The sequence below is a fragment of the Pogoniulus pusillus genome, chromosome 9 (genome assembly GCF_015220805.1).
Source record: "Pogoniulus pusillus isolate bPogPus1 chromosome 9, bPogPus1.pri, whole genome shotgun sequence".
In the NCBI taxonomy this organism is placed as follows: Eukaryota; Metazoa; Chordata; class Aves; order Piciformes; family Lybiidae; genus Pogoniulus; species Pogoniulus pusillus.
In genome coordinates this window covers 34,910,274-34,936,643 of record NC_087272.1, presented here as the reverse complement: position 1 = coordinate 34,936,643, position 26,370 = coordinate 34,910,274, and the positions used below count along the sequence as shown (strand labels likewise).

Sequence of the window (26,370 nt, the reverse complement as noted above, 5' to 3'; positions counted from 1 at the left end):
AACATTGCTAAACAGAGATCTTCTGGGGAAGATTTATTGAGCTTGGAAATGTTTCTTGCTATGAGAAGCTGATTAAAATGGCATGGGAAGGTTTCTCTTCTCACTGCAAAGCTATGCCTGAGTGGCAAAGTCAGGAGGAGACAAGCTTCTCAGTTAAGAGCGTGGCAAACAGCATTGTTAGAGCTCAGGATTTGGTACTTACTTCTGGATCTGATATAACAATCATTGCAGTTCAGAAGACCATTTCTAATCCTGACATCTGTCCCACTTGATGCATCTCCCAGCTGCCCCTTGCAAATGCCACACTGTTAATTGAAAAACAGAGGAAGTCAAGAGCCCATGCCCTGTTATCTGGCATAAGTCCACTCAAATGTTGGTTATTCTGTCAGTAGTTCTTGGAACAGTGAGGAAAAAAATTACAGACTCACAGAATTGCCAGGGCTGGAAGGGACCTCAAGGATCATCTAGTTCCAACCCCTCTGCCAAGGAGAGAGACACTTTCCACTAGACCAGTTTGCCCAGAGTCACATCCAGTCTGGCTTTAAAAACATCCAGGGATGGAGCTTCTACCACCTCCCTGGGCAACCTGTTCCAGTGTCTCACTACCCTTATGGTGAAGAACTTCTTCCTAACATCTAATCTAAATCTACCTTCCTCTGGTTTTGCTCCATCCCCCCTAGTCCTATCCCTACCCAACACCCTAAAAAATCCCTCATCAGATGTAGTCACCTTTCAGATACTGCAAGACCACAATAAGGTCTCCCCAGGGCCTTCTCCTCTCCAAACTGAGCAATCCTCAGCCTGTCCTCATAGGAGAGGTGGCTCCAGCCCTCTGATCATCCTCACAGCCCTTCTCTGCACACCACAGTAGCTTCTCAACAAACATGCAAATTCCTTGGTCCTCTCATTTTCAACTTCACATAGAATCAACCAGGTTGGAAGAGACCTCCAAGCTCATCCAGTCCAACCTAGCACCCAGCCCTGTCCAATCAAACAGACCATGGCACTAAGTGCCCCATTAAGTCTATGCTTGAACACCTCCAGAGATGGCGACTCCAGCACCTCCCTGGGCAGCCCATTCCAATGGCAACCACTCTCTCTGCCAACAACTTCCTCCTGCCCTCTCCCTGCACTCTGCATGACTTGGGATTTTTCTTAACAAAGGTACAGACATACCCTGAAGCACTGGATATGGAAATAAAGACCGAGCGTTTCGATGATCATGGCAGCTCCTTTGCCCAGAGGAAGCCCACAGGTAGAACAAAGCTTCTTCCCGCTGACGGACCTAGGAGACAAACGCAGCTGTGAGAACAGAGAGCTCCAACTGCTGCTAAAAGACAGCCAAATGTTTACACAGGTTTATGGAGGCAGACAAGATAGGAGGGAGGAGCGTGGAGGGGTTCATATAAATCAACAGTGGCACTTCAGCTGTGTTGCTGAATCAGCCTGAACGACTGCCTTGCAGACAGGCAAGAAGACTCTCAGCCTGGAAATGTGGTGGGTTAAGAACTTCCTCCCACCCCAATTAAAATATACCAAACCAGCTCAGACAGCTTGGAAGTAAGCTAAAGCTACATTTGACAGCAAAGCTAATTTCACAAGCATATATACACAACACATTTACAGGTATTTGCAATTATATACAATTCAGAAATGATACCAAAATCCAATCTTCAACCTCTGGACAAAGAAAGCCCAGAAGGGGCCAATGCTACCCTCCCTCTCTCCCCAGATAGAAAACAACCAGCAAGGCTTATGTGGAAAATGTTAGTGTAGGAGTTAGAGAGAGAGGCATCCTAGCCTGGATCAGGGAACTGTGGCTAGCAGGATGAGGGAGGTTATTCTGCCCCTGTACTCAGCACTGGTCAGGCCACACTTTGAGTGCTGTGTCCAGTTCTGGGCTCCTCAATTCAAGAGAGATGTTGAGGTGCTGGAATGTGTCCAGAGGAGGACAACAAAGCTGGTGGAAGGCCTGGAAGACAAACCCTGTGAGGAGAGGCTGAGGGAGCTGGGGGTGTGCAGCCTGCAGTAGAGGAGGCTCAGGGCAGAGCTCATTGCTGTCTACAACTACCTGAAGGGAGGCTGCAGCCAGGTGGGGATTGGTCTCTTCTGCCAGGCAACCAGCAACAGAACAAGGGGACACAGTCTCAAGTTGTGCCAGGAGAGGTCTAGGCTGGATGTTAGGAGGAAGTTGTTGGCAGAGAGAGTGATTGGCATTGGAATGGGCTGCCCAGGGAGGTGGTGGAGTCACCATCCCTGGATGTGTTCAAGCAAAGCCTGGCTGAGGCACTTAGTGCCATGGTCTAATTGACTGGCTAGGGCTGGGTGCTAGGTTAGATTGGATGATCTTGGAGGTCTCTTCCAAACTGGATGATTTTATGATTCTTTGTAGAGAAGCAAAGAGGAAGCGAACAGATCCAGTGCCCTAGAGCCAAGAAGGAAGAACTGCTTATACATTGGCTTTTTATACCTCTTAGCAAAGCAGTGAATGATACAGACATCATCACTGTTATGCTTTCTCAACCCACACTCTGCTCAGTCAGATTCTGTACCAACTGCTTTTATTAGAATATTCCCACAAGCCTTTAAACTACCACAGGAAATCTTTCAGTTTGTTTGCCCACTGCAAGGCAGAAGGCAGGGATGCTGCTCTAACACCCAGACAAGCTGGCAAAAACAGCAGCAATGTAACTGCAGTAGCATAGGGCAGGCAGCAGGACACTTGCTAACTGATTTTAACCTATGCTGCTGCAGCTACGTGTCTGCTGGCATTACAGCTAATTAAAGCTGAAATCAGATCTCTGTCTGTAATGCCAAAATACTTCACCTCTCTCCTTATGCTTCAGTCCTGTCTGGATCTTTCTAGTCAAGCAGATGTTTAATGACAGCTGAGTGAGAGATCAGGGCCCCAGGAGTAAGTGCTGCTCTTTTCCATAATGGCTTTAACAGCAGTGCAGGTCCACACTTCTATGTGTTTCAGCTCTCCTCTGCTCACTGTGTGCAGTTCTGGAGACCACAACACAAGAAGGACATGGAACTGTTGGAGCCAGTCCAGAGGAGGGCCATGAAGATGCTCAGAGGGCTGCAGCAGCTCTGCTATGAGGACAGGCTATTAGAGTTGGGGCTCTGCAGCCTGGAGAAGAGAAGGCTTTGAGGAGACCCTGGAGTGGTCTTCCAGTATCTGAAGAGGGCCTACAAGAGGGCTGGGGAGCAACTATTGACAAGATCTTGTAATGACAGAGAAGGAGTAATGGGTTTAAACTGGCAGAGGGGAAATCTAAACTAGATGTTAGGAAGAAGTTCTTTAGAGTGAGGGTGGTGAGACACTGGCACAGGTTGCCCAGGGAGGCTGTGGATGCTCCCTCCCAGGAGGTGTTGAAAGCCAGGCTAGATGAGGCCTTGAGCAACCTGTTCTAGTGGGAGGTGTCCTTGCCTATGGCAGGGGGCTGGAGCTGGATGATCTTTGAGGTCCCTTCCAACCTAAACCACTCTATGACTCTGACATGTCTGCCAGGCTGTCAGAACTGATGCTTGTCTAGTGAGATGAACCTCAGACCAAAGGGATCCCTTGCCACCATGTATCAGCCATGATTCTGACAGCAGGAGAGAAATTTTGGGCTACTTTATGAGTTTTGAAAAGGTGGTTTGATGAAATTGTACCTGTTGGGTGATTGACTTGGAGCAACAGGAGAGCAGGGAGATGATGGCCCGGATTGGAAGTTCTCATGATAGCCTGCCCTACAATACCAGGAGGGGAGATGCATTAATACAGCTGAAGAACAATTAAAACCAGGTTTGATATGGAGAAACTCAAGCTGGTGGAATTCAGGATCCCAGCTCTAAAGATTTTATCTAAAGGAAAGAAGGTAGAAATTTTCTGCCCACTGCCATTTTGGTAACATGAAACCAGCATCTATTGTTTGGTTCTGCTCCACCAGATAACAACTCACAAGGCAATCAGTGATGGGCAGACTCCTACCCACCTATGAACCCAGCACAGCTCCCACCACGATAAGGAGGGTTAAGCCAAGTCACACCACCTTGCACTCTCTTGTTGGCCAGGGGATGTGTTCAGAAGCACACTGGTAGAGCAGAGGCAGGGTTGCTGATGGAGGGTCTGTGCCCTTACAGAGTGAAAAGAAAGCTACCAACAGTGAAAAGCAGTTTATTACCATTCATAACCTGCAAGTATGTGCTGAGATGTTTCTTTTTGCTATCACAAATCATAGGACAGATGTGCTCCTCTGTGATCTCAGCCAGATTGTATGATCCTGCTCTGGCAAAGAGGTTTGACTCGATGATCTCTTTGGGTCCCTTCCAACCCCTGGCATCTTGTGCTCCTGTGATTTGTGCTCCCACTGCTTAAAGCTGCTTATTCGAGATCACATAATTTTCTCAAACACACAGGACTTTTTAATGAGGAACAGGTCATCAAACCCAATTCTACATTATTTTTGACTAGACACAAGCTTCCTAGAGCTAACACATTTTGCAGGAGAGTGCTAGCTAGTTAATGAAAGCAGATGTTTCTTTCTCATTACAACTTCTGCAAGCATATCCTGCCTACCAGAACAACTGGTGTTACCTTTACAGCAATGCTTACTCAAAAAACATAAGGCAAGACATCAGAGAAGACAAAATCTCACCAAAATTTACAGGAGAAAGAAAATCCTAACCCCTGTGTGTCTTCTATTGAAATCTGTACTCATTTTTAGAACTAGAAAGTAGCAAGCAGTGTGCGTTTGGAAGCTGGGGAATGAATCAGAGGCACAGAATGTTAGGGGTTGGAAGGGACCTCCAGAGATCATTGAGTCCAACCCCCCCTGCCAAAGCAGCATCACCTAGAGCAGGCTGCACAGAAATGCATCCAGGCATGTTTTGAAAGTGCCCAGAGAAGGAGACTCCACAACCTCCCTGGATAACCTGTTTCAGTGCTCCACCACCCTCACTGTAAAGTGTTTCCTCATCTTGAGGTGGAACCTCCTGCATTCTGGTTCGTACCCATTGCCCTTGTCCTGTCACAGCATCATTAAGATGGGCCTTGCACCTTCAACTTGACATCCACCCCTCAGATACTTATAGATGTTGATAAGACCCTCTCTCAGCCATCCTCTCTCAAGACTAAATAGTCCCAGGTCTCTCAGTCTTTCTTCATAAGAGAGATGTCCCAGTCTCTTAATCATCCTTGTGGCTCTCTACTGAACACTCTCCAGCAGATCCCTGTCTCTTTTGAATTGGGGAGCCCAAACCTGGACAGAGTATTCCAGGTATGGTCTCACCTGGAAGCTCTTGGATACCCATTTCAAAGAGGCAGACTTCACCTGACATTCCCACTTACTGGTGGAGTCACTGTCCCTGGAGGTGCTGAAGAAAAGCCTGGATGAGGCACTTAGTGCCATGGTCTATTTGATTGGACAGGGCTGGGTGCTAGGTTGGCCTGGATGGTCTTGGAGGTCTCTTCCAACCTGCTTGATTCTATGATTTTATTTAGCCACTTACTAGCTGTAAATGTTTGTCTCTGGCACTTAAAACAAATAAAGCACATACACAGTTACACAGATCAGTGTTTAGAGAACTAAAGAGAGAGAGTGGCAAGCAGAGGTTGTCTTCCTTCATGAAATTAGGTACTGGGGTACCCAAAATGGGAAATGAAGTGGATAAATGCAAGCAGCTTTGGTGGGAAAGCCAGGAGTTAAAGATGTTTTCATGCTGCAGGGATATCATGGAACTTAATCAATAAAGAATGCTGAGTAGGAATATAAAGAACAGAGTGAGTAGAACTTCTCAGCCTCTGCAATAACCTTTATTTTGCATTCTCACCTCCTCACTTCCCCTGCAGGGCTCAGCTGCTGTCCTGCACTCTGGCTCAGGAATGGTCTCTGCCGAACATCCTCTGTGCAATGCGGGGACTGCTTCGTCAGCAGCTGCTGATTCCAGGAGATGTCTGTACAACAGGAGGTGGAAAATCTCAACACTCAAGACAAAATGCTTTTGTCAGTACTTACATACCAGCACACCACAAAGGAGATAAGAGATATACTGCTACTTAAAAATGAGTTCCCAGACATGCCACACAGTCAGAGACAGGCTCTGCTACACCAGAACACCTTTATGGAACAACATTCTCTTGCATTACCTTCACGTCCATATGACCTACTCTACTGCTGAATCTCAGTTTCTGAAGGTGGAAAGGATGAGGTCAAAGAGCTGTCTGTGAAGAGCACTTGGGAAAATGAAGTATTTCTGTCATAAGCAAGGAAGTGCCAGAGAGACTGAAACTTTCTGTAGAGCCTGGTGATCTGTACTTCTCAATGGCAAGAGCTGAAGGTAGCATAGTCACTGCTCTCTGTCAGCCTACCCATAAACAGTCATTGCCTTCTCATTTCCTTCTGCATTTCAGGTGGTTGCACAAGGCTGGGTGACAATAACACCTGCCCAGCAATATGCAGTGACCCATGTGATGTCCAGGCAGCTGACCATGCCAGCACTGATGGCACTGGTTGATTCTATGATTCTATTAGTTTTAATTGACACTTTTAATAGATTAATTTTAATTTCCAATTTTAATTAATTTCTCATTTCTAATGAGCTCATGGAAACAGGTGTTAATTTAGGCTTGGCTTGAAAAGGCTACCCATCATGGGCAGTGGTTTTAACCGGATTACCACAGTTTCACAGTATTGTCAGGGTTGGAAGAGACCTCACAGATCATCAAGTCCAACCCTTTACCACAGAGCTCAAGGCCAGACCATGGCACCAAGTGCCACATCCAATCCTGCCTTGAACAGCTCCAGGGACGGCGACTCCACCACCTCCCCGGGCAGCCCATTCCAGTGTCCAATGACTCTCTCAGTGAAGAACTTTCTCCTCACCTCCAGCCTAAATCTCCCCTGGCACAGCCTGAGGCTGTGTCCTCTTGTTCTGGTGCTGGCCACCTGAGAGAAGAGAGCAACCTCCTCCTGGCCACAACCACCCCTCAGGTAGTTGTAGACAGCAATAAGGTCACCCCTGAGCCTCCTCTTCTCCAGGCTAACCAATCCCAGCTCCCTCAGCCTCTCCTCGTAGGGCTGTGCTCAAGGCCTCTCCCCAGCCTCGTTGCCCTTCTCTGGACATGCTCAAGCATCTCAATGTCCCTTCTAAACTGGGGGCCCAGAATTGAACACAATACTCAAGGTGTGGTCTAACCAGTGCAGAGTACAGGGGCAGAATGACCTCCCTGCTCCTGCTGACCACACCATTGCTGATGCAGGCCAGGATGCCACTGGCTCTCTTGGCCACCTGGGCACACTGCTGGCTCATGTTCAGGCAGGTATCAATCAGCACCCCCTGATCCCTCTCTGTCTGGCTGCTTTCCAGCCACTCCGACCCCAGCCTGTATCTCTGCATGGGGTTGTTGTGGCCAAAGTGCAGCACCCTGCACTTGGAGCTATTGAACCCCATCCCATTGGACTCTGCCCATCTGTCCAGGAGATCAAGGTCCTGCTGCAGAGCCCTTCTGCCTTCCAACTCAGTCACATCTGCCCCCAGCTTGGTGTCATCTGCAAACTTGCTGATGACTGACTCCATGCCCTCATCCAGATCATCTATGAAGATGTTAAAGGGGATGGGGCCCAGCACAGATCCCTGAGGGACACCACTAGTGACAGCTGCCAGCTGGATATGGCACCATTCACCACCACTCTCTGGGTCCGGCCCTCCAGCCAGTTCCTAACCCAGCACAGAGTGTTGGACAGAAAGAACCTAATTAGATATCAAAGCAGAAAAGAAGTGCTGGGAATATGCTCTGTGCATGAAGATATATCTTATCTATATGTGAGCTTATGTACAAGATAGAGGATAACTGTGTTTCACTGCTGCTGGGAACATGCAAGCCTAGAAAAGAGATTCCTTCCTACATATGAAATGCTCTTCTCTGATGAAACCAAGACTTTAAACTTCACCTTACCGCATTTATCTTTGCTAATAGCAAATAACCTTCAAGCCTGAGACATTCAGGTTTTGAAGATATATGGGCACTGGCAACTTTCAAAATTCTTGGAGTTAAGATTTCTGCAAGATTTCTTTCTGCATGCATATGAAGAGTCTCAACTCTCACCCTGAGTCAAGGGCAGGTTCAGCCTGGCAGGTGAGTTGCGCTCCAGCGTTGGCACTTGGTGCTGCTGCTCTCCTCCTTTCAAGATACCCATCTCTGGATGTCCCAAGAGCATTTTATTTCCACTGCCAATAAAAAGAAGTCACATTGCATAAATAAAGCCAGGAAAAATCCCATCTAGAATACAGTGGCAAATCAGACTATTTGAAGATGACTCTATTTGTTTGCTGTCGTGTCAGCAACAAGGGTAACTGAGCATGAATTAACACATTTGTCTTCAGATAGGGTAAGTCTTCCTACTGACCTCACACTCTGCCACTTAGGCTCAAGGTCACTCTGGATTTGTGGAAAATTCTCTTTGTCAGAGAAACAACTTTCCTCTGAGTTCTCTGGAGAGTGCTGAGCATCATCAGATGCTTCTTGTCTTTATGGATGCTGTTATTAGCAGGTAGGACTTTGAACACCGTATGGCAAGTTTGGGTATGGCACTTCTGAGACAGCCAGGCAGACTCACACAGATTCTGAGTCAGGACAGTTACTGCTCCTTTACTCCTCTAAATGCCTTGGGAAACTTGTGCACAAGATACAGAGCTGTTTGATCTGTGCTGAGGTGATCTTGTGCCTGATCAACACAAGGACATGAAACTGTTGGAGCAAGTCCAAAGAGGGCCACGAAGATGATCAGAGTGTTGGAGAACCTCTGCTATGAGGATAGGCTATGAGATTTGGGGCTCCTCAGGCTGGAGAAGAGAAGGCTTTGAGGACACCTTGGAGGGGCCTTCCAGTATCTGAAGCAGGCTACAGGAGGGCTGGGGAGGGACTATTGACAAAGTCTTGTAATGACAGCATGAGGAGGAATGGGTTTGAACTGGCAGAGGGGAGATTTAAACTAGATGTTAGGAAAAAGTTCTTTCCAGTGAGGGTGGTGAGACACTGGCACAGGTTAATCAGGGAGTTTGTGGTTGCTCCCTCCTTGGAGGTGTTCAAGGCCAGGTTGGATGAGGCCTTGAGTGACCTGTTCTAGTGGGAGGTGTCCCTGCCTATGGTGGGCAGTTGGAATTAGATGATTTTTGAGGTCCCTTCCAACCTAAACCATTCTATGATTCTATGATCTATTCAAGCTCCAATCTGGTTGATCTGGCAGCCTCTTGGCAAAGCCACAGATTGCAAAGGCAAACCTTCTGATGTGCACAACTAGCACTGAACATTGCCATGAATGGGTAAACCTGCAGCAAGTGAATAACAATCAAGACATTTATTACACCTAACACCAGGCCATCAGATGCTGATGCTCTAGCATCAATCAAGGGCAGATGTGACATCCTAAAAGTCTACAGAACACAACACACGGCCACAGGGCTAAGGTTTGCTTCAGGACACATTTCAGTGTTGTGTTGACTGTTGGATTTGATGCTCTTAGAGGTCTTTTCCAACTTTAATGATTCTATGACCTAAGAAATGCTTAGGCTTGACCCATACCTCTTCTTTTCTTGCCAGAGGTCATTTTCCTTGCTTTTCAGAGATGGCATGATGTCCTGCTCCCACATCAGCTTCTTCTGCCTTGTAACTTCTTTTTGTTTGCTTTCCTCTGGAGAGCTGTTTGAATCAGTTGAGTTCTGGAAGACAGCAGAGGAGGGATCAAGGAGCTTCCCTTGAATTTGGCATCATCACATGCATGGGAAAGCACAGGCTGCCCCCAGATATATTGTGTTGACACACCTCATTACCATAAAGACCTCATATTACACAGTGGAGTAACGTGACCTTGGTGAGGCTGAGCTTGGATCTGACAAAGGCTTCAGCTGAAACAATCAATTAATTGGACTAAACTAGCATGGAAGAAAAAAAGTTAGGGACAGACCAATTATGAGATGGTGCTCAGGATAACAAAATGAAACTTCCCACTAGCTATCTCTGGCAAAAGTCCTTGAATCAGTTTGGGAGTCTAGACAGTCTCTCATTGGACTTGAGAGGACCTTGTGAGAGCCTTCAGCTTGTTGGCTCCGCCTGGGGACAAACCATTACTCGTGTATTGGGCATCCTCAAATGGCAACACCAGTCTTACTTCCAAAATGCTACTAGAGTAGGTCATAACTGACTGATGGAGCTTGAGTAAGCCATGGCATGACAGCCTTCACTTCTGGGTGCAGGCACTACCCTCAACATGGCCTATGCAGCTCCACCCAGGAAGGTACTGCTCTACAGCCATATGAGCCATGGCTGATGCCCCTGCACAGGGATGAGCCATAAGAAGGGCAGAAAGTCTGGGAGAAGAACCAGATGATAGAGTACTCCTAATCCTGGAGTTGCATGGAAAAAGACAAGTGACTTCTTGGGTGTGGGTGCCTCAGGCAGGTGAAAATGACATCTGGGAATCCCACATCTGCTCTACTGAGCTCAACTGGGGTGTCATTCTGTGGTGTCTGCCAATTACTTATCTAATCAGATGCTAGATGCTAGACTGTGAGGGGAGTAGACATCACCATTGTTTTCCTTTCACAGCCTATGATCTACTTTTTTCTCACCAAAACATTCTACCCTGCTTCAAACTAGCACATAAGTTAAACATTTTGTGCTGCAGAAGTGAAAAAAACACAACCAAGTAAGTAATAAAAAAAAACAAACCAAGAGTGAACATTCCTCTGCTTGTTTCTCCACTTTCCAGGAGAAAAGGAGGAAAAGTGGGAAGGCAGGATTCAGATATATTTAAAGCATTGTTTTATAGTCAAGATTTTGGATGCAGGGAAATTACTTCAGACTTTGTTGGCTTTGAAATGGAAACCAAAAATGTCCCAGAAAGAGGTGACTGTGCAATCACAGTGCCAGTTAAATGGAGGTAGCTGCAAAGAGAAAGTATCACAGAGCACTGGAACAGGCTCCCCAGAGAGGTTGTGGAGTCTCCTTCTTTGGAGACTGTCAAGGCCTGTTTGGATGTGTTCCTCTGTGGTCTGTGCTAGATTGTGTGGTCCTGCTCTGGCAGGGGGGGGTTGGACTCGATGATCTCCTTGGGTCCCTTCCACCCCCTAATATCCTGTGATTATCCTCTGCCCTAGTCCAAAATGGGATGGTAGCAGTTTGCTTGGGAGTGAGACTCTTCAGCTGTAGCAACATACAGGCCACATCTTGTGAGGTACCAGAGTTATGGAAGGGATTCAGGGAACATTCTTCGTGTTCCCAAGCTTTGTTAGCCTGTTGTGAAGAACAAAACTTTGCACTGAAGCTGGCTTTGTTTTCATTGCTTTGCTACTCCATGAGAAACTCACCACTGTCCTGTTTCCCTCAGTGGTAGAGGAAGAAGAAGAGAGCAGCTCAGCAGAGTTTGAAGAAACAATAAATGGGACCACAGTATCCTCAATTATTTTACGTTCCTAAAAACACAAGATTGGGAGAGAGCAGGGGTTAAAAAGGCAGAATGCCAACTACAAATCTAAGAAGCAGAAGCATGAAGTTTGGCTAGGTGTGAGATTTAGACAGCTAGGTAAGGATTACCACAGTATCACAGTCTCACAGTATCATCAGGGTTGGAAGAGACCTCACAGATCATCAAGTCCAACCCTTTAGCACAGAGCTCAAGGCCAGACCATGGCACCAAGTGCCACGTCCAATCCTGCCTTGAACAGCTCCAGGGACGGCGACTCCACCACCTCCCCGGGCAGCCCATTCCAGTGTCCAATGACTCTCTCAGGGAAGAACTTTCTCCTCACCTCCAGCCTAAATTTCCCCTGGCATAGCCTGAGGCTGTGTCCTCTCGTTCTGGTGCTGGCCACCTGAGAGAAGAAAGCAACCTCCTCCTGGCCACAACCACCCCTCAGGTAGTTGCAGACAGCAATAAGGTCACCCCTGAGCCTCCTTTCTCCAGGCTAACCAATCCCAGCTCCCTCAGCCTCTCCTCGTAGGGCTGTGCTCAAGGCCTCTCCCCAGCCTCGTTGCCCTTCTCTGGACACGCTCAAGCATCTCAATGTCCCTCCTAAACTGGGGGGCCCAGAACTGGACACAGTACTCAAGGTGTGGTCTAACCAGTGCAGAGTCCAGGGGCAGAATGACCTCCCTGCTCCTGCTGGCCACACTATTCCTGATGCAGGCCAGGATGCCACTGGCTCTCTTGGCCACCTGGGCACACTGCTGGCTCATGTTCAGGCAGGTATCAATCAGCACCCCCAGATCCCTCTCTGTTTGGCTGCTCTCCAGCCACTCCCACCCCAGCCTGTATCTCTCCATGGGGTTGCTGTAGCCAAAGTGCAGCACCCTGCACTTGGAGCTATTGAACCCCATCCCATTGGCCTCTGTCCATCTATCCAGGCGGTCAAGGTCCCTCTGCAGAGCCCTTCTGCCTTCCAACTCAGTCACATCTGCCCCCAGCTTGGTGTCATCTGCAAACTTGCTGATGACTGACTCCATGCCCTCATCCAGATCATCTATGAAGATGTTAAAGAGGATGGGGCCCAGCACTGATCCCTGAGGGACACCACTAGTGACAGCTGCCAGCTGGATGTGGCTCCATTCACCACCACTCTCTGGGCTCAGCCCTCCAGCCAGTTCCTAACCCAGCACAGAGTGTTGCCATCCAAGCCATGGGCTGACAGCTTAGCCAGCAGTTTGCTGTGGGGGACAGTGTCAAAGGCCTTGCTGAAGTCCAGACAGACCACATCCACAGGCCTCCCCACAGCCACCAAGTGGCTCACCTGATCATAGAAGGAGATCAGGTTAGAAAGGCAGGATCTGCCCTTCCTAAACCCATGCTGGCTGGACCTGAGCCCTTTGCCATCCCTCAGGTGCGTACCTGTGGTACCAAGAACAATGGTAACAACCCAATTTTACTTCACTTCAAGGCTTTGTGCTCCCTTCCCTTTAACCATCACCCTTTTTGGGATAGGATGTCTGAAACTGGAAAGAATATTCCACTTGGGATGGCACCACTGCTTCTGCCAACACCAGCCTATTACATTTCATGTGAAAACATGAAATGACACTTGGCACACAAAAGACCTGTTCTGGAAGTTGAAAGAAACTTCCTGTTCAGATGACAAGTATGGCCCTCGAGCACAGAGGGTAAGATATCAATTTGCATGATGCACAACTAATTTCACTGAAAGTAGGAATATTTTCCAGCCTTCTACAATAGTGACCCACATACAGCAGCAGCAGAAAACTCTCTCCTCCATGACTAATATTCTTTAACTGCAAGGTTTGACCATTTCTTGTGGATTTTTTGTTTGTTTGGTTGTTTTTTTATAGCAAACCCAGTTTGCAAAATATCTGCATGATCAAGCCCAAGGCAGACATCAATTCCACCAAGTCCAGACACCAAGGATATGCCAAAACACACAAGGCTCTGCCTCTGGAGGGAAGTCTGAGCGTGCCCAGACACAGCCACACTGACTCACCCAGACTTGCACAGCAATGAGACACCTCCACCTCTCCAGAGGTTCTGAGGATACCTGTCTAAATATTTAAATGGTCTTCCTCAGCGCCTGTGGTAGTGTTTAAGAGAAGCAATCCTGAGAATTCAGCCTTCAGAAGGCTTTTCATTAATCAATCTGGGTCTGGGGGTTCTTCAAGTTACAGAACTGGGTGCATTTAAGCATAAAAAGAGCCAATGAACAACCTAGAATCATAGAATCAGTCAGGGTTGGAAAGGACCACAAGGAGCATCCAGTTCCAACCCCCCTGCCATGGGCAGGGACACCCTACCCTAGAGCAGGCTGCCCACAGCCTCATCCAGCCTGGCCTTAAACACCTCCAGGGATGGGGCCTCAATGCCTCCCTGGGCAACCCATTCCAGGCTCTCACCACTCTCATGGTGAAGAACTTCCTCCTCACATCCAGTCTGAACCTCCCCACCTCCAGCTTTGCTCCATTCCCCCTAGTCCTGTCACTCCCTGAGAGCCTAAAAAGTCCTTTCCAACCTCCTTTGAGCCTTATACCTCCTCATAGTATCTACGTTCCTCCTCTTCAACTTCTCTCTGAGCCTTTTCCCATTCTTCTTTCAGTTTGTCCTGCTCCTTCTGATACTTCTCCTGTAAGATGACAGAACTGCAGTTAAGCTCAGAGCATTTACATGCAATACACACTCTCAATTAGGAGTAAGCATTTACATGCAATACACACTCTCTATTAGGAGTAAGCATTTACATGCAATACATACTCTATATTAGGAGTAAGTTACAGGGAAATTACAGTAAGTTATAGTAAATCACAGTAAAAATGAACCTGCTAAGAGTGGTTCAAACAGAAGCAGGATGAAATAGGAAGATAAAAATGTGAAACATCCATGGGTATAAACCCCCAAAGTTTCTTTTCCTCCTCTGCCCACCTGTTTCTAGCACTTGTGTTTAACACCTTCAAACCACAAGAAACTTTTAACACACTAGAAGCATTCTAAGTTGAAAGAAATGTTTAGATCTTTGGTCAAAGGTGATATTTATATTCAATAATTCCTTGTTTATTACACAGTATTGAGTTGCTAAAAGCTCTCACACCTCCCAAAACACTTGTGTGCTAGTTTGAGGCTAGCTGAAACATTCTAGAGAGAGGAGTTAGATGATAGGCTGTGAAAAGGAAACAATGGTGATGTCTGCTTCACTCACAGGCTTGCTGAGATGTATGAAATCAAGAACACAGAACATAGATGACACAGCTGCAGGGGCTCTCTGTTGCAGCTGGTGTCTGTACTTCTCTCCCTAGCCTGCTCTTCTGTGTAACTAATCCTCTGCTTCCTAACCCCCCTGGCCCATCCTCCCAACTCACCTTGCACATAAGGCAAACTCTGAGGTAAGGTAGAGGGGTGCAAAGGAGGTAGAAGGGTGGCTGGGAGCCCCTCCTGGGGACTCTGGTTTCTGGGAGGGCTGCTGTGTTTCTGTATTTTTAAGTCATGTTAATATCTACTTGTGTATGGTGCTAAGCTGTAAATAAAAAGTTTCAATCCTTAACTCCTTAGTGCCAGGAGGATGCTCAGAGGGTTGCAGCAGCTCTGCTGTGAGCACAGACTGAAAGAGTTGGGGCTGTTCAAGTTGGAGAAGCTGAGGCTCCCAGGATCTGAAGGGGCCTGCAAAAAAGCTGGGGAGGGACTTCTTAGGCTCTCAGGGAGTGATGGAACTAAGGGGAATGGAGCAAATCTGGAGGTGGGGGGATTCAAGCTGGACGTGAGGAGGAAGTTGTTGAGCATGAGAGTGGTGAGAGGCTGGAATGGGTTGCCCAGGGAGGTGGTTGAGGCCCCATCCCTGGAGGTGTTTAAGGCCAGGCTGGATGAGGCTGTGGGCAACCTGCTCTAGGGTAGTGTGTCCCTGCCCATGGCAGAGGGGTTGGAACTGGCTGATCCTTGTGGTCCTTTCCAACCCTGACTGATTCTATGATTCTATTCTATGATTTAATTTCCAGCTGGCTGAGTCTAGTCTGGGTGACTTCATGGTGGGGGTGGGGCAGGTAACACCCAAACCATCACAGCATGGTTTTGACATTAAAACACTTCAGCAAGTTGCAAATATACAAGAAAGGTTTTCAGATGCTGGTGCTAATTTGAGGGAGATTGCCAGGACAATTTAATGAGTACCCACCCCACTTTAAAAGATAACTAAATGTGAAGAGAGTAACCTTATAATTAGCTAAGTAGCTTCTTTTCCTCCTTGATGCAATTATTTCTTGAGAATTGTTTTCACACAGCTTTGCATGAAAAATTATCTCAAAGACATCTTTAAAATTGTTAACAGAACTGGTTTGAGCACAGGGAAGATTGGTGACTTCTAAATCCTTTTCACACCACTTCCAACTTTGGTTCAGATTAGAAACTGCATCTGCCTAAGCCAGAAGAGATGCATTTATTGTTGAGAGAACACTCACATGTGCCAACAGAATTATGATGAAATCTTTACACAATTTTAAGAGGGAACCCCCCCCACCTGTATTATCTAAAAAAGAAATAATCTCAAGAACACAGAAGACACACAAGTCATTCCTAAAAGATGAAAAAGGCTCCATATTATCATTGTCTGTCCTCTGGCATTTTGCTTTCTTGTTACAGGGAGGGAAGTTATGGTTTCCTTGGACCAAAACTAATCACAGCTTCAAAAGACACTACTGGCTGATGAGCGAAATTCAGCTAAGGATCTCCCAACCAGGACACAAACCAGCTTATTCTACCAGTAGGCAAACCCCTCCTCACAAAAGTAACAGAAGCAACCCAAGTCCTTTTGTATCCAAGTTTAGCTTGGTCTTTTCCAAGGAGAACCTTTGAACAAAGCAGAATTCTATGTCTGGATGAGCGCCTCTGTGATCTGTGTTAGGTAGTATTGTCCCTTTGCATGCAAGTTTAGCTTGGTCTTTTCCAAGGAGAACCTTTGAACAAAGCAGAATTCTGTGTCTGGATGTGTTCCTCTGTGACCTGTGCTAGACAGTATTGTCCCTTTGCATGCAAGTTTAGCTTGGTCTTTTCCAAGGAGAACCTTTGAACAAAGCAGAATTCTGTGTCTGGATGTGTTCCTCTGTGACCTGTGCTAGACAGTATTGTCCCTTTGCATGCAAGTTTAGCTTGGTCTTTTCCAAGGAGAACCTTTGAACAAAGCAGAATTCTATGTCTGGATGTGCTCCTCTGTGACCTGTGCTAGACAGTATTGTCCCTTTGCATGCAAGTTTAGCTTGGTCTTTTCCAAGGAGAACCTTTGAACAAAGCAGAATTCTATGTCTGGATGTGCTCCTCTGTGACCTGTGTTAGATAGTATCGTCCCTTTGCATGCAAGTTTAGCTTGGTCTTTTCCAAGGAGAACCTCTGAACAAAGCAGAATTCTGTGTCTGGATGTGTTCCTCTGTGACCTGTGCTAGACAGTATTGTCCCTTTGCATGCAAGTTTAGCTTGGTCTTTTCCAAGGAGAACCTTTGAACAAAGCAGAATTCTGTGTCTGGATGTGTTCCTCTGTGACCTGTGCTAGACAGTATTGTCCCTTTGCATGCAAGTTTAGCTTGGTCTTTTCCAAGGAGAACCTTTGAACAAAGCAGAATTCTGTGTCTGGATGTGCTCCTCTGTGACCTGTGTTAGATAGTATCGTCCCTTTGCATGCAAGTTTAGCTTGGTCTTTTCCAAGGAGAACCTTTGAACAAAGCAGAATTCTATGTCTGGATGTGCTCCTCTGTGACCTGTGTTAGACAGTATTGTCCCTTTGCATGCAAGTTTAGCTTGGTCTTTTCCAAGGAGAACCTTTGAACAAAGCAGAATTCTATGTCTGGATGTGCTCCTCTGTGACCTGTGCTAGACAGTATTGTCCCTTTGTATGCAAGTTTAGCTTGGTCTTTTCCAAGGAGAACCTTTGAACAAAGCAGAATTCTATGTCTGGATGTGCTCCTCTGTGACCTGTGCTAGACAGTATTGTCCCTTTGCATGCAAGTTTAGCTTGGTCTTTTCCAAGGAGAACCTTTGAACAAAGCAGAATTCTATGTCTGGATGTGCTCCTCTGTGACCTGTGTTAGATAGTATCGTCCCTTTGCATGCAAGTTTAGCTTGGTCTTTTCCAAGGAGAACCTTTGAACAAAGCAGAATTCTGTGTCTGGATGTGTTCCTCTGTGACCTGTGTTAGACAGTATTGTCCCTTTGTATGCAAGTTCAGCTTGGTCTTTTCCAAGGAGAACCTTTGAACAAAGCAGAATTCTGTGTCTGGATGTGCTCCTCTGTGACCTGTGTTAGATAGTATTGTCCCTTTGTATGCAAGTTTAGCTTGGTCTTTTCCAAGGAGAACCTTTGAACAAAGCAGAATTCTGTGTCTGGATGTGCTCCTCTGTGACCTGTGTTAGGTAGTATTGTCCCTTTGCATGCAAGTTTAGCTTGGTCTTTTCCAAGGAGAACCTTTGAACAAAGCAGAATTCTGTGTCTGGATGTGTTCCTCTGTGACCTGTGCTAGACAGTATTGTCCCTTTGCATGCAAGTTTAGCTTGGTCTTTTCCAAGGAGAACCTCTGAACAAAGCAGAATTCTGTGTCTGGATGTGTTCCTCTGTGACCTGTGTTAGACAGTATTGTCCCTTTGCATGCAAGTTTAGCTTGGTCTTTTCCAAGGAGAACCTTTGAACAAAGCAGAATTCTGTGTCTGGATGTGTTCCTCTGTGACCTGTGCTAGACAGTATTGTCCCTTTGCATGCAAGTTTAGCTTGGTCTTTTCCAAGGAGAACCTTTGAACAAAGCAGAATTCTATGTCTGGATGAGCTCCTCTGTGATCTGTGACAGTAATGTCCTGCTCTGGCAGGGGGGTTGGACTTGATGATCTCCTTGGGTCCCTTCCAACCCCTAACATCCTGTGAGCCCATGATCTATGAAACTCTCTTAGGACCATCATTTTAAAGAAGAGTTGCAAAGATGCCAGCAGCAGCAACGTGTTGGTCTTGAGAAAGAGGTTCCCAGCAATTAAAATCTTGCAGCCTGTGCTCAGCATCTGTTAAATGCAGTTGAGGATCTACATTTGGTTTCACTCCACATTGGAATGCAGAACTAAGTCCTTTGGGTCTTTCCTTAGAGCGGGGAAGGAGGGACATGTGCCCAAACCACAGGGGAAACGTGTGTATGCTCATTTTACTGCTCACCTGCCACAGAATTCATCCAAGCACCCACAGAGGATGAAAACACGACAGAAAATGCCCAGCTTTTGCCTAGAGGGACAAGTAGGTGGTGGAAGAGACGGAGTTTCTTCCCTACCTGAAGCAAGCGTTCTTGCTCGTGCTGCCACCGCTCCTGGCGCTTTCGCTCTTCTTCTGGATCCCAGGACCAGAAATTGAAACGCTTTGTGTGAAGGAAAACCAAGCTGTTAGACGTGGACACCACACAAGGCTACCAGAGAAAGCTGCACTTCACCTGGCCACCCCCTGGTGATGATGTTAAAATGGGAAATTGAATACTAGATAATGGTTTTCGCAGCAAGAAGCTTAGCTTCACTGCTGCTTGGAGTTTGCCCACAGGTATCCAAATGCTAAAATGATCTATCGGCTTGCAAAGAAAGGTTGGAGAAACTTCAACTGGAGGGGAAAAAGCTGGAAGAAAGCTCTAAGCAGCACTGAACACAGACACTTGCAGGCACTGGAATTTAAAGGACAAGGAGCAACGGGTGTAAGCTACAGCACAAGAGGTTCTGCCTCAACACAAGGGGGAACTTCTTTACTGTAAGGGTACTGGCACAGGCTCCCCAGAGAGGTTGTGGAGTCTCTTCTCTGGAGAGAGGAGACTCCAGGCCTGTCTGGTTGTGTTCCTGTGTGACATGCACTAGATTATGGTCCTGCTCTGGCAAAGGGGTGGACTTGATGATCTCCTTGGGTCCCTTTCAGCCCCTTGCCTCCTGTGTTCCTGTGATCTGGTTTGCTTCTCTGTCAGCTTCTGCATAGCATACAAACCAATTGGTGATTGTACAACATTTCTCATTTCATGTGGCTGCCAGCACGACAGCCTATAGCTTTGTATCCAATATTTATCCATAACAAAACACAATCTCAGTCTTCATTAAGGATCCCATTACATGAAACACATTTAAAAGCCTTACAGGAGCAGCCTGCCCAGGGAGGGTTGTGGAGTCTCCCTCTCTGGAATCATAGAATCAAGCAGGTTGGAAGAGACCTCCAAGATCATCCAGGCCAACCTAGCACCCAGCCCTAGACAGTCAACTAGACCATGGCATTAAGTGCTTCAGCCTCAGCCAGGCTTTTCTTGAAGACCTCCAGGGACGGAGCCTCCACCACCTCCCTGGGCAGCCCATTCCAATGCCAATCACTCTCTCTGCCAACAACTTCCTCCTAACATCCAGCCTAGACCTCCCCTGGCACAACTTGAGATTGTGTCCCCTTGTTCTGTTGCTGGTTGCCTGGCAGAAGAGACCAACCCCACCTGGCTACAGCCTCCCTTCAGGGAGTTGTAGACAGCAATGAGGTCACCTCTGAGCCTCCTCATCTCTAGGCTGCACACCCCCAGCTCCCTCAGCCTCTCCTCATAGGATTTGTGCTCCAGGCCCCTCACCAGCTTTGTAGCCCTTCTCTGGACACCTTCCAGCACCTCAACATCTCTCCTGAATTGAGGGGCCCAGAACTGGACACAGCACTCAAGTTGTGGCCTGACCAGTGCTGAGTACAGGGGCAGAAGAACCTCCCTTGTCCTGCTGGCCACACTGCTCCTGATCCCGGCCAAGATGCCATTGGCTCTCTTAGCCACCTGGAGATATTCAAAACCTGCCTGGATGTGTTCCTCTGTGATCTGGTATAGGTGATCCTGCTCTGACAGGGAGGTTGGACTGGGTGAGCTTTTGAGGTCCCTAACCTTCTGTGATTCTGTGATCCTTACAGCCTAGGGCAACTTTAGACATCTGGTGCCACACTCCTTTCTGCTAAGAGTTATAATTGAATCTGACAGGAAGAGATGATGTCTGCTTTTTGTGTGAAACAGAATATGAAATAGTTTGTGCTTCAGAGTAGCATTTGTGGTGTAAAGTAGCACTATTTTTCCCCACTGGATAGACAGCAGAGTTGTGGTGCCCCGGAATTTTTATGTATTTAAACCAAAATTAATAATTTAGAGTTATACATTGTTTTGACATTGTGAAGCTTTAGTGGCTTCAGCAACTGAGTACTGTATGGCTGCCAGGCCCTCTAGCTGGAGGATATTCTTCCCTTGTACTCAGCACTGGTCAGGCCACACCTTGAGTCCTGGGTCCACTTCTGGGCTCCTCAATTCAGGAGAGAGGTTGAGATACTGGAAGGTGTCCAGAGAAGGGCAATGAAGCTGGTGAGGGGCCTGGAGCACAGCCCTGTGAGGAGAGGCTGAGGGAGCTGGGGGTGTGCAGCCTGCAGAAGAGGAGGCTCAGGGCAGAGCTCATTGCTGTCTACAACTACCTGAAGGGAGGCTGTAGCCAGGTGGGGTTGGGCTTTTCTGCCAGGCAACCAGCAACAGAACAAGGGGACACAGTCTCAAGTTGTGCCAGGGGAGGTCTAGGCTGGATGTTAGGAGGAAGTTGTTGGCAGAGAGAGTGATTGGCATTGGAATGGGCTGCCCAGGGAGGTGGTGGAGTCACTGTCCCTGGAGGTGTTCAAGCAAAGCCTGGCTGAGGCACTTAGTGCCATGGTCTAGTCGATTGGCTAGGGCTGGGTGCTAGGTTGGCCTGGATGATCTTGGAGGTCTCTTCCAACCTGGTTGATTCTATGATTCTATGATAAGAGGGGAATGCATAAATTCCATATTTAGACCATATCTTGATTTGGGTTGTACTTTTTCTCTCTTATCTTCATGAGAAGAAAAAAAACCAAACACCATTCTGATTTGGGGCTATTAAAAGAGAGTTTCATAAAACATTCACTCCCTTATCACGTCTGCAAACCAAACAACGACGCAAGCAAAGGTACTCACATTTGGTTTGTCACCGCTGTCAGAATCAGCTATTAAAAACAAACAAACAAAAACAAACAGAAAAAGGAAAGATCAAATTTAACATCAGAACAAGATGGGCTTAGCCTGCAATCAAAGCTACGTTAGATCTGTATACAAAGGCTTGAGGTTAGTTTCCTCTTTGTTCCCACACACCCAAATGCAAGGACTGATGGCAAGCGAACAACCCACGGAAACAGATCACACCCATCACCAACAAAACTACTTTTTATCTGGGCACAGAGGAGCACAAGACTAACTAACAGTAGCTTTCTGGGCATAGAGGAGCACAGACTAACTAACGTTAGCTTCTACTCTACCACTAGCTAATGCCATCTACTTCTGGCCGCAGACACTAAGCAGTGATTGGATGCTGAGTGTTACCTACCTTGACCTACTTTTCCCTTCGTGATTCAGCGCAAGGAAGGAAAAAGCACAGCGCAGCTAAAAGGATGGGACTACACTATTCAAGAGCCACAGTTACCAAGAGAACCATTGCCATTCACTATCCAAATGCCTTTGAAAATTAGGCTGATTGCAAGAAAATTAAAAGGGAAAAAAAAATATATGTATTGATAGGCAACTGATTCCGTTTGGGTGCCTGAAAGCAGAGCATCGCAACAATGCGTGACCCAACAGCTCTTTGTCAACTGTGCAGCAGGAATAGACGCTTTCTAAGGAAGCAAGAGGTAGAACAGGTGTCCCCCCCCGTCATCATCAGCTCTCAGCCCCTGCCCCACGGCCGAAGACACCTCTGGCTGGAGGCAGCAGAAGGGCTGAAGCTGGTCTGAGCGCCGCATTTACCTGACTGCGAGAAAAACTGTGAGCGCCGCCAGCTGTTGCGAACCCTAAGTGGAAGCGCGGCCCCGCGGGCCGGCTCTGCAGGCACCGGCACCGAGACAAAACAAGAAACACAGCGTGGTCAAAAGCTGATGCTGGACTCTCGCACCCAAGCTGCCTCGGCCAAGGAAGGGAGTTTTCACCACGGCGGCTTTGGATCGTTGCGCCTAAGTTTAGGATGGACCTCTCCAGAGTCAAATGTGCTTAGGTAGCCCAGAAGGTCAGCAGCGTCTTAGCCTGGAGCACGAATAGTGTGACCAGCAGGACAGGGATGTGATTGTGTCCCTGTACTTGGCACTGGTGAGGCTTCATCTTGAATACTGGGTACAGATTTGGGCCCCTCACTACAATTACTTAGAAGGATTAGGTGACAGGTTGGACTTGATGATCTTAAGAGTTCTCTCCAACCCGGTCAACTTGGTGATTCTGTGAAGAAGGACATTGAGGTGCTGGAGACTGCCCAGGGAAGGTCAACAGCATCTTAGCTTGGAGCACGAATAGTGTGACCAGCAGGACAGGGAAGTGATCATGCCCCTGTACTTGGCACTGGTGAGGCCTCATCTTGAATACTAGGCTCAGATTTGGGCTCCTCACTACAATTACTTAGAAGGATTAGGTGACAGGTTGGACTTGATGATCTTAGAGGTCTTCTCCAACCTGGTTAATTTGGTGATTCTATGAAGAAGGGCGTTGAGGTGCTGGAGATTGCCCAGGGAAGGGCAACAGCATCTTAGCCTGGAGCATGAACAGTGTGACCAGCAGGACAGGGAAGTGATCATGCCCCTGTACTTGACACTGGTGAGGCATCATCTTGAATACTGGGCTCAGATTTGGGCTCCTCACTACAATTACTTAGAAGGATTAGGTGACAGGTTGGACTTGATGATCTTAGAGGTCTTCTCCAACCTGGTTAATTTGGTGATTCTATGAAGAAGGGCATTGAGGTGCTGGAGATTGCCCAGAGAAGGGCAACAAAGCTGCTGAAGGGTATAGAGAATGGGTCTGGTGAGGACTGGCTGAAAGAACCAGGATTGTTTAGTCTGGAGAAGAGGAGGCTGAGGAGAGACCTTCTCACTCCCTGCAATATCCTGAAAGGGAGGTTGGAGTGAGGTGGAGGTTGGTCTCTTCTCTGGAGCATCAGGTGATAGGACAAGAGGAAATGTTTAGGTGTTTAGGGCCAGGCTGGATGGGGCTCTGGCCAGCCTGATCTAGGGTAGGGTGTCCCTGCACATGGCAGGGAGGTTGGAACTGGATGATCCTTGTGGTTCCTTCCAACCTGACTGATTCTGTGATTCTATGATTCCATCAAATGGCCTGAAATTGTGCCAGGGGAGGTTTAGGTTGGATACAAGGAAAGATTTCTTTACAGAAAGAGTAGTTGGGCATTGGAAGAGTCTGGCCAAGGAGGTGGTGGAGTCACCATCCCTGGAGGTGTTCAAGAAACGTGTGGACATAGGACTTTGGGACACGGTTGAAGGACCATGGCTGTGATAGGTCGTGGGCTGGGCTCTTAGAGCTCTTTTCCAACCAAAACAATCCTACGATTCTGTGGTGCCTGACCTTACAGGAGAGCTCTGGCACAGTAACGCCAGGCAAGGGCAGCCACTCTCTCGAGCCTCTGACGCCTTTGCACGGTGCTTGCATTCATTCCTACTGCTTTAGGGGACTCTGACATCCTTTCAGCGCTGTACGTGCTGTGAACGCTAGAGAGCAGCCAAGTGTTTCAGCATCCCTCAGGAAAGAGGAGAGACCTACCATCTGCTACTCCATGTTTGGATTGATTCCTGCCTAATCCAAAATGATAATTGTTCCCTAAACCTCTTCGGAAAGCACCTCCCCACCTAAACAAGTGGGACCTCTACCCCTTCTCAGACAATCCCCTTTTCCACCATCTCCAGCAGTTTCCATCTCAGAAACAACCAGGGATAATCAGTGTATTGCCTACAGGTAAACTAACAACCTAATACAATTCTCAGGGGAAAGAGGACTTTGAGATTGTTTTTTCCTCTTTCTGTCACAGCACCTCCATATATCCTGATCTAGGGTAGGGCGTCCCTGCCCATGGCAGGGGGGTTGGAACTAGATGATCCTTGTGGTTCCTTCCAACCCTGATTCTATGATTCTATATATGCATTTCTAAATTCAATATAAAATCCAAGTACTAAGCATTAGCAATTGCAAGCAGAACTTTGTCATGAAGGCAAAAAAAAAACCCCAAACAAACCTCAAGAAAAGTTCTGCTTTGCAAGAACTCATGGTGGGCACAGGACAAATTCAGGGATGTGGCCAGGTATGTGTATTTCTCATCTAGGAGAAGGAGCTCTGCAGGAGCAGCTGAGTGTAGAATTCAGCTCCAGAAGTTGTTGGTGGGTTTTTTTGTTGCAGGATAAAAGCAGTTGCTAAGCCATCTTCATCTGTGAGCAGCAGTGTTAATAAAATACAACACTCACTGACATAATACTGCTTTTATTGCTAGGCCAGGTACAAGCAGGATAGGGCTCTTCCTGCTACCCTCACCCCTTTGTCATAATTCTGCTGCTGTATTTAAGGGGAGCAGCCAAAAGAGTCCTTTGCATCACAGAATACAGACTATCAATATCAGTTAGACTCTGACTGGCCGTGAGGTGGAAGTTATTCAGCATGAGAGTGGTGAGAGGCTGGAATGGGTTGCCCAGGGAGGTGGCTGAAGCTCCATGCCTGGAGGTGTTTAAGGCCAGGCTGGATGAGGCTGTGGCCAGCTTGATCTAGGGTAGGGTGTCCCTACCCATGGCAGGGGATTTGGAACTAGATGATCCTTGTGGTCCCTTCCAACCCTGACTGATTCTATGATTCAACTAGAAGAGAATCATTTCAGGTCTACAACCCTCCAGGTCACTGCTGAGGCACTTCTTGCTAAACACCACCTGCATATATTCAGTTACTGTCCAGCTGAATTCTCCAAATGCTTTGTGCTCACCGTGTAGACCAGAATACTGCAGAGTCACTTGGCTGGGCTCAGGTAGTTTCTTTAAAAATGGCAAGACTACACTTCCCTCTTGTCCCAGGGCTTTTGGTTTCATCACCTGTTCAGACATTTGGGAGCAGAAAACAACATTCAGAGCTCAGCAGGTTGAATAAAAGGTGAACATAAACCCACTCTACTTATTTTCTGAATCGGCTTTATTAAAGAGGAAGCCTCTGCCCCCAGAACTACAAGATGAAGTTGTAGGACTGAGCTACTGGAAACAACTGGCAGTTGTTTGCTGTTGACATTCACACTGCTCTGCATACCAAAGCTGATCCTAACCCAGGACCAGCATCTAACTTAACTGACAGAGCAGTATGGTCATGGCCATTTGTCCCCTTCATCACTGCCTGCGCTTGTTCAGCATTCCTAGAGGACTAAGAGGGCAAACGCCACTGTCTGCACCTTCCAGATGCTGTGCCCTCCCAGCACGTGGTGAGACTGGGGTTTGCAAGTTAGATTCTCATTTCTGCTCCAGCCAGTTTAGAGGTTAAAGTGATACAAGCAGACACTGGGGAGTTCCTTTGGAGGAGGACCTCTCTGCTATCCACAGGATTTCACACAGAAACCATCCTCCAGGGTCATCCCTTGGCAGATTGTTTTGAATGAGCTCCTGAAGTGACATTCTACAGGGAAAAAATACCAACTTGCACAGTAAATGCAACTTGATTTGAAGAATGAACTCCTGAAGTGACATTCTACAGGGAAAAAAATACCAACTTGCACAGTAAATGCAACTTGTTTTGAATGAGCTCCTGAAATGATGCAACTTGTTTTGAATGAGCTCCTGAAATGACATTCTACAGAGAAAAAAATACCAACTTGCACAATAAATGCAACTTGGTTTGAAGAATGAGCTCCTGAAATGACATTCTACAGGGAAAAAAATACCAACTTGCACAATAAATGCAACTTGTTTTGAAGAATGAGCTCCTGAAGTGACATTCTACAGAGAAAAAAATACCAACTTGCACAATAAATGCAACTTGGTTTGAAGAATGAGCTCCTGAAGTGACATTCTACAGAGAAAAAAATACCAACTTGCACACTAAATGCAACTT

General features: G+C 47.1%; 1 protein-coding gene across 1 annotated transcript in view; it reads right to left on the bottom strand.

Annotated features, from left to right (window-relative positions):
- The window catches only part of LIMCH1 (LIM and calponin homology domains 1), a 267,283-nt gene that overhangs the window by 6,956 nt on the left and 233,957 nt on the right, over positions 1–26,370 (bottom strand). The window contains exons 23-34 of the mRNA XM_064149191.1: positions 25,262–25,367; positions 22,270–22,344; positions 21,448–21,476; positions 18,763–18,846; positions 14,017–14,109; positions 11,356–11,460; positions 9,572–9,708; positions 8,096–8,217; positions 5,821–5,944; positions 3,661–3,738; positions 1,177–1,285; positions 203–305 (exon numbers count right to left, since the gene is read on the bottom strand). Of these exons, the coding sequence (XP_064005261.1) occupies positions 203–305; positions 1,177–1,285; positions 3,661–3,738; positions 5,821–5,944; positions 8,096–8,217; positions 9,572–9,708; positions 11,356–11,460; positions 14,017–14,109; positions 18,763–18,846; positions 21,448–21,476; positions 22,270–22,344; positions 25,262–25,367 (1,165 nt within the window). The remainder of the gene's footprint in view (positions 1–202; positions 306–1,176; positions 1,286–3,660; positions 3,739–5,820; positions 5,945–8,095; positions 8,218–9,571; positions 9,709–11,355; positions 11,461–14,016; positions 14,110–18,762; positions 18,847–21,447; positions 21,477–22,269; positions 22,345–25,261; positions 25,368–26,370) is intronic.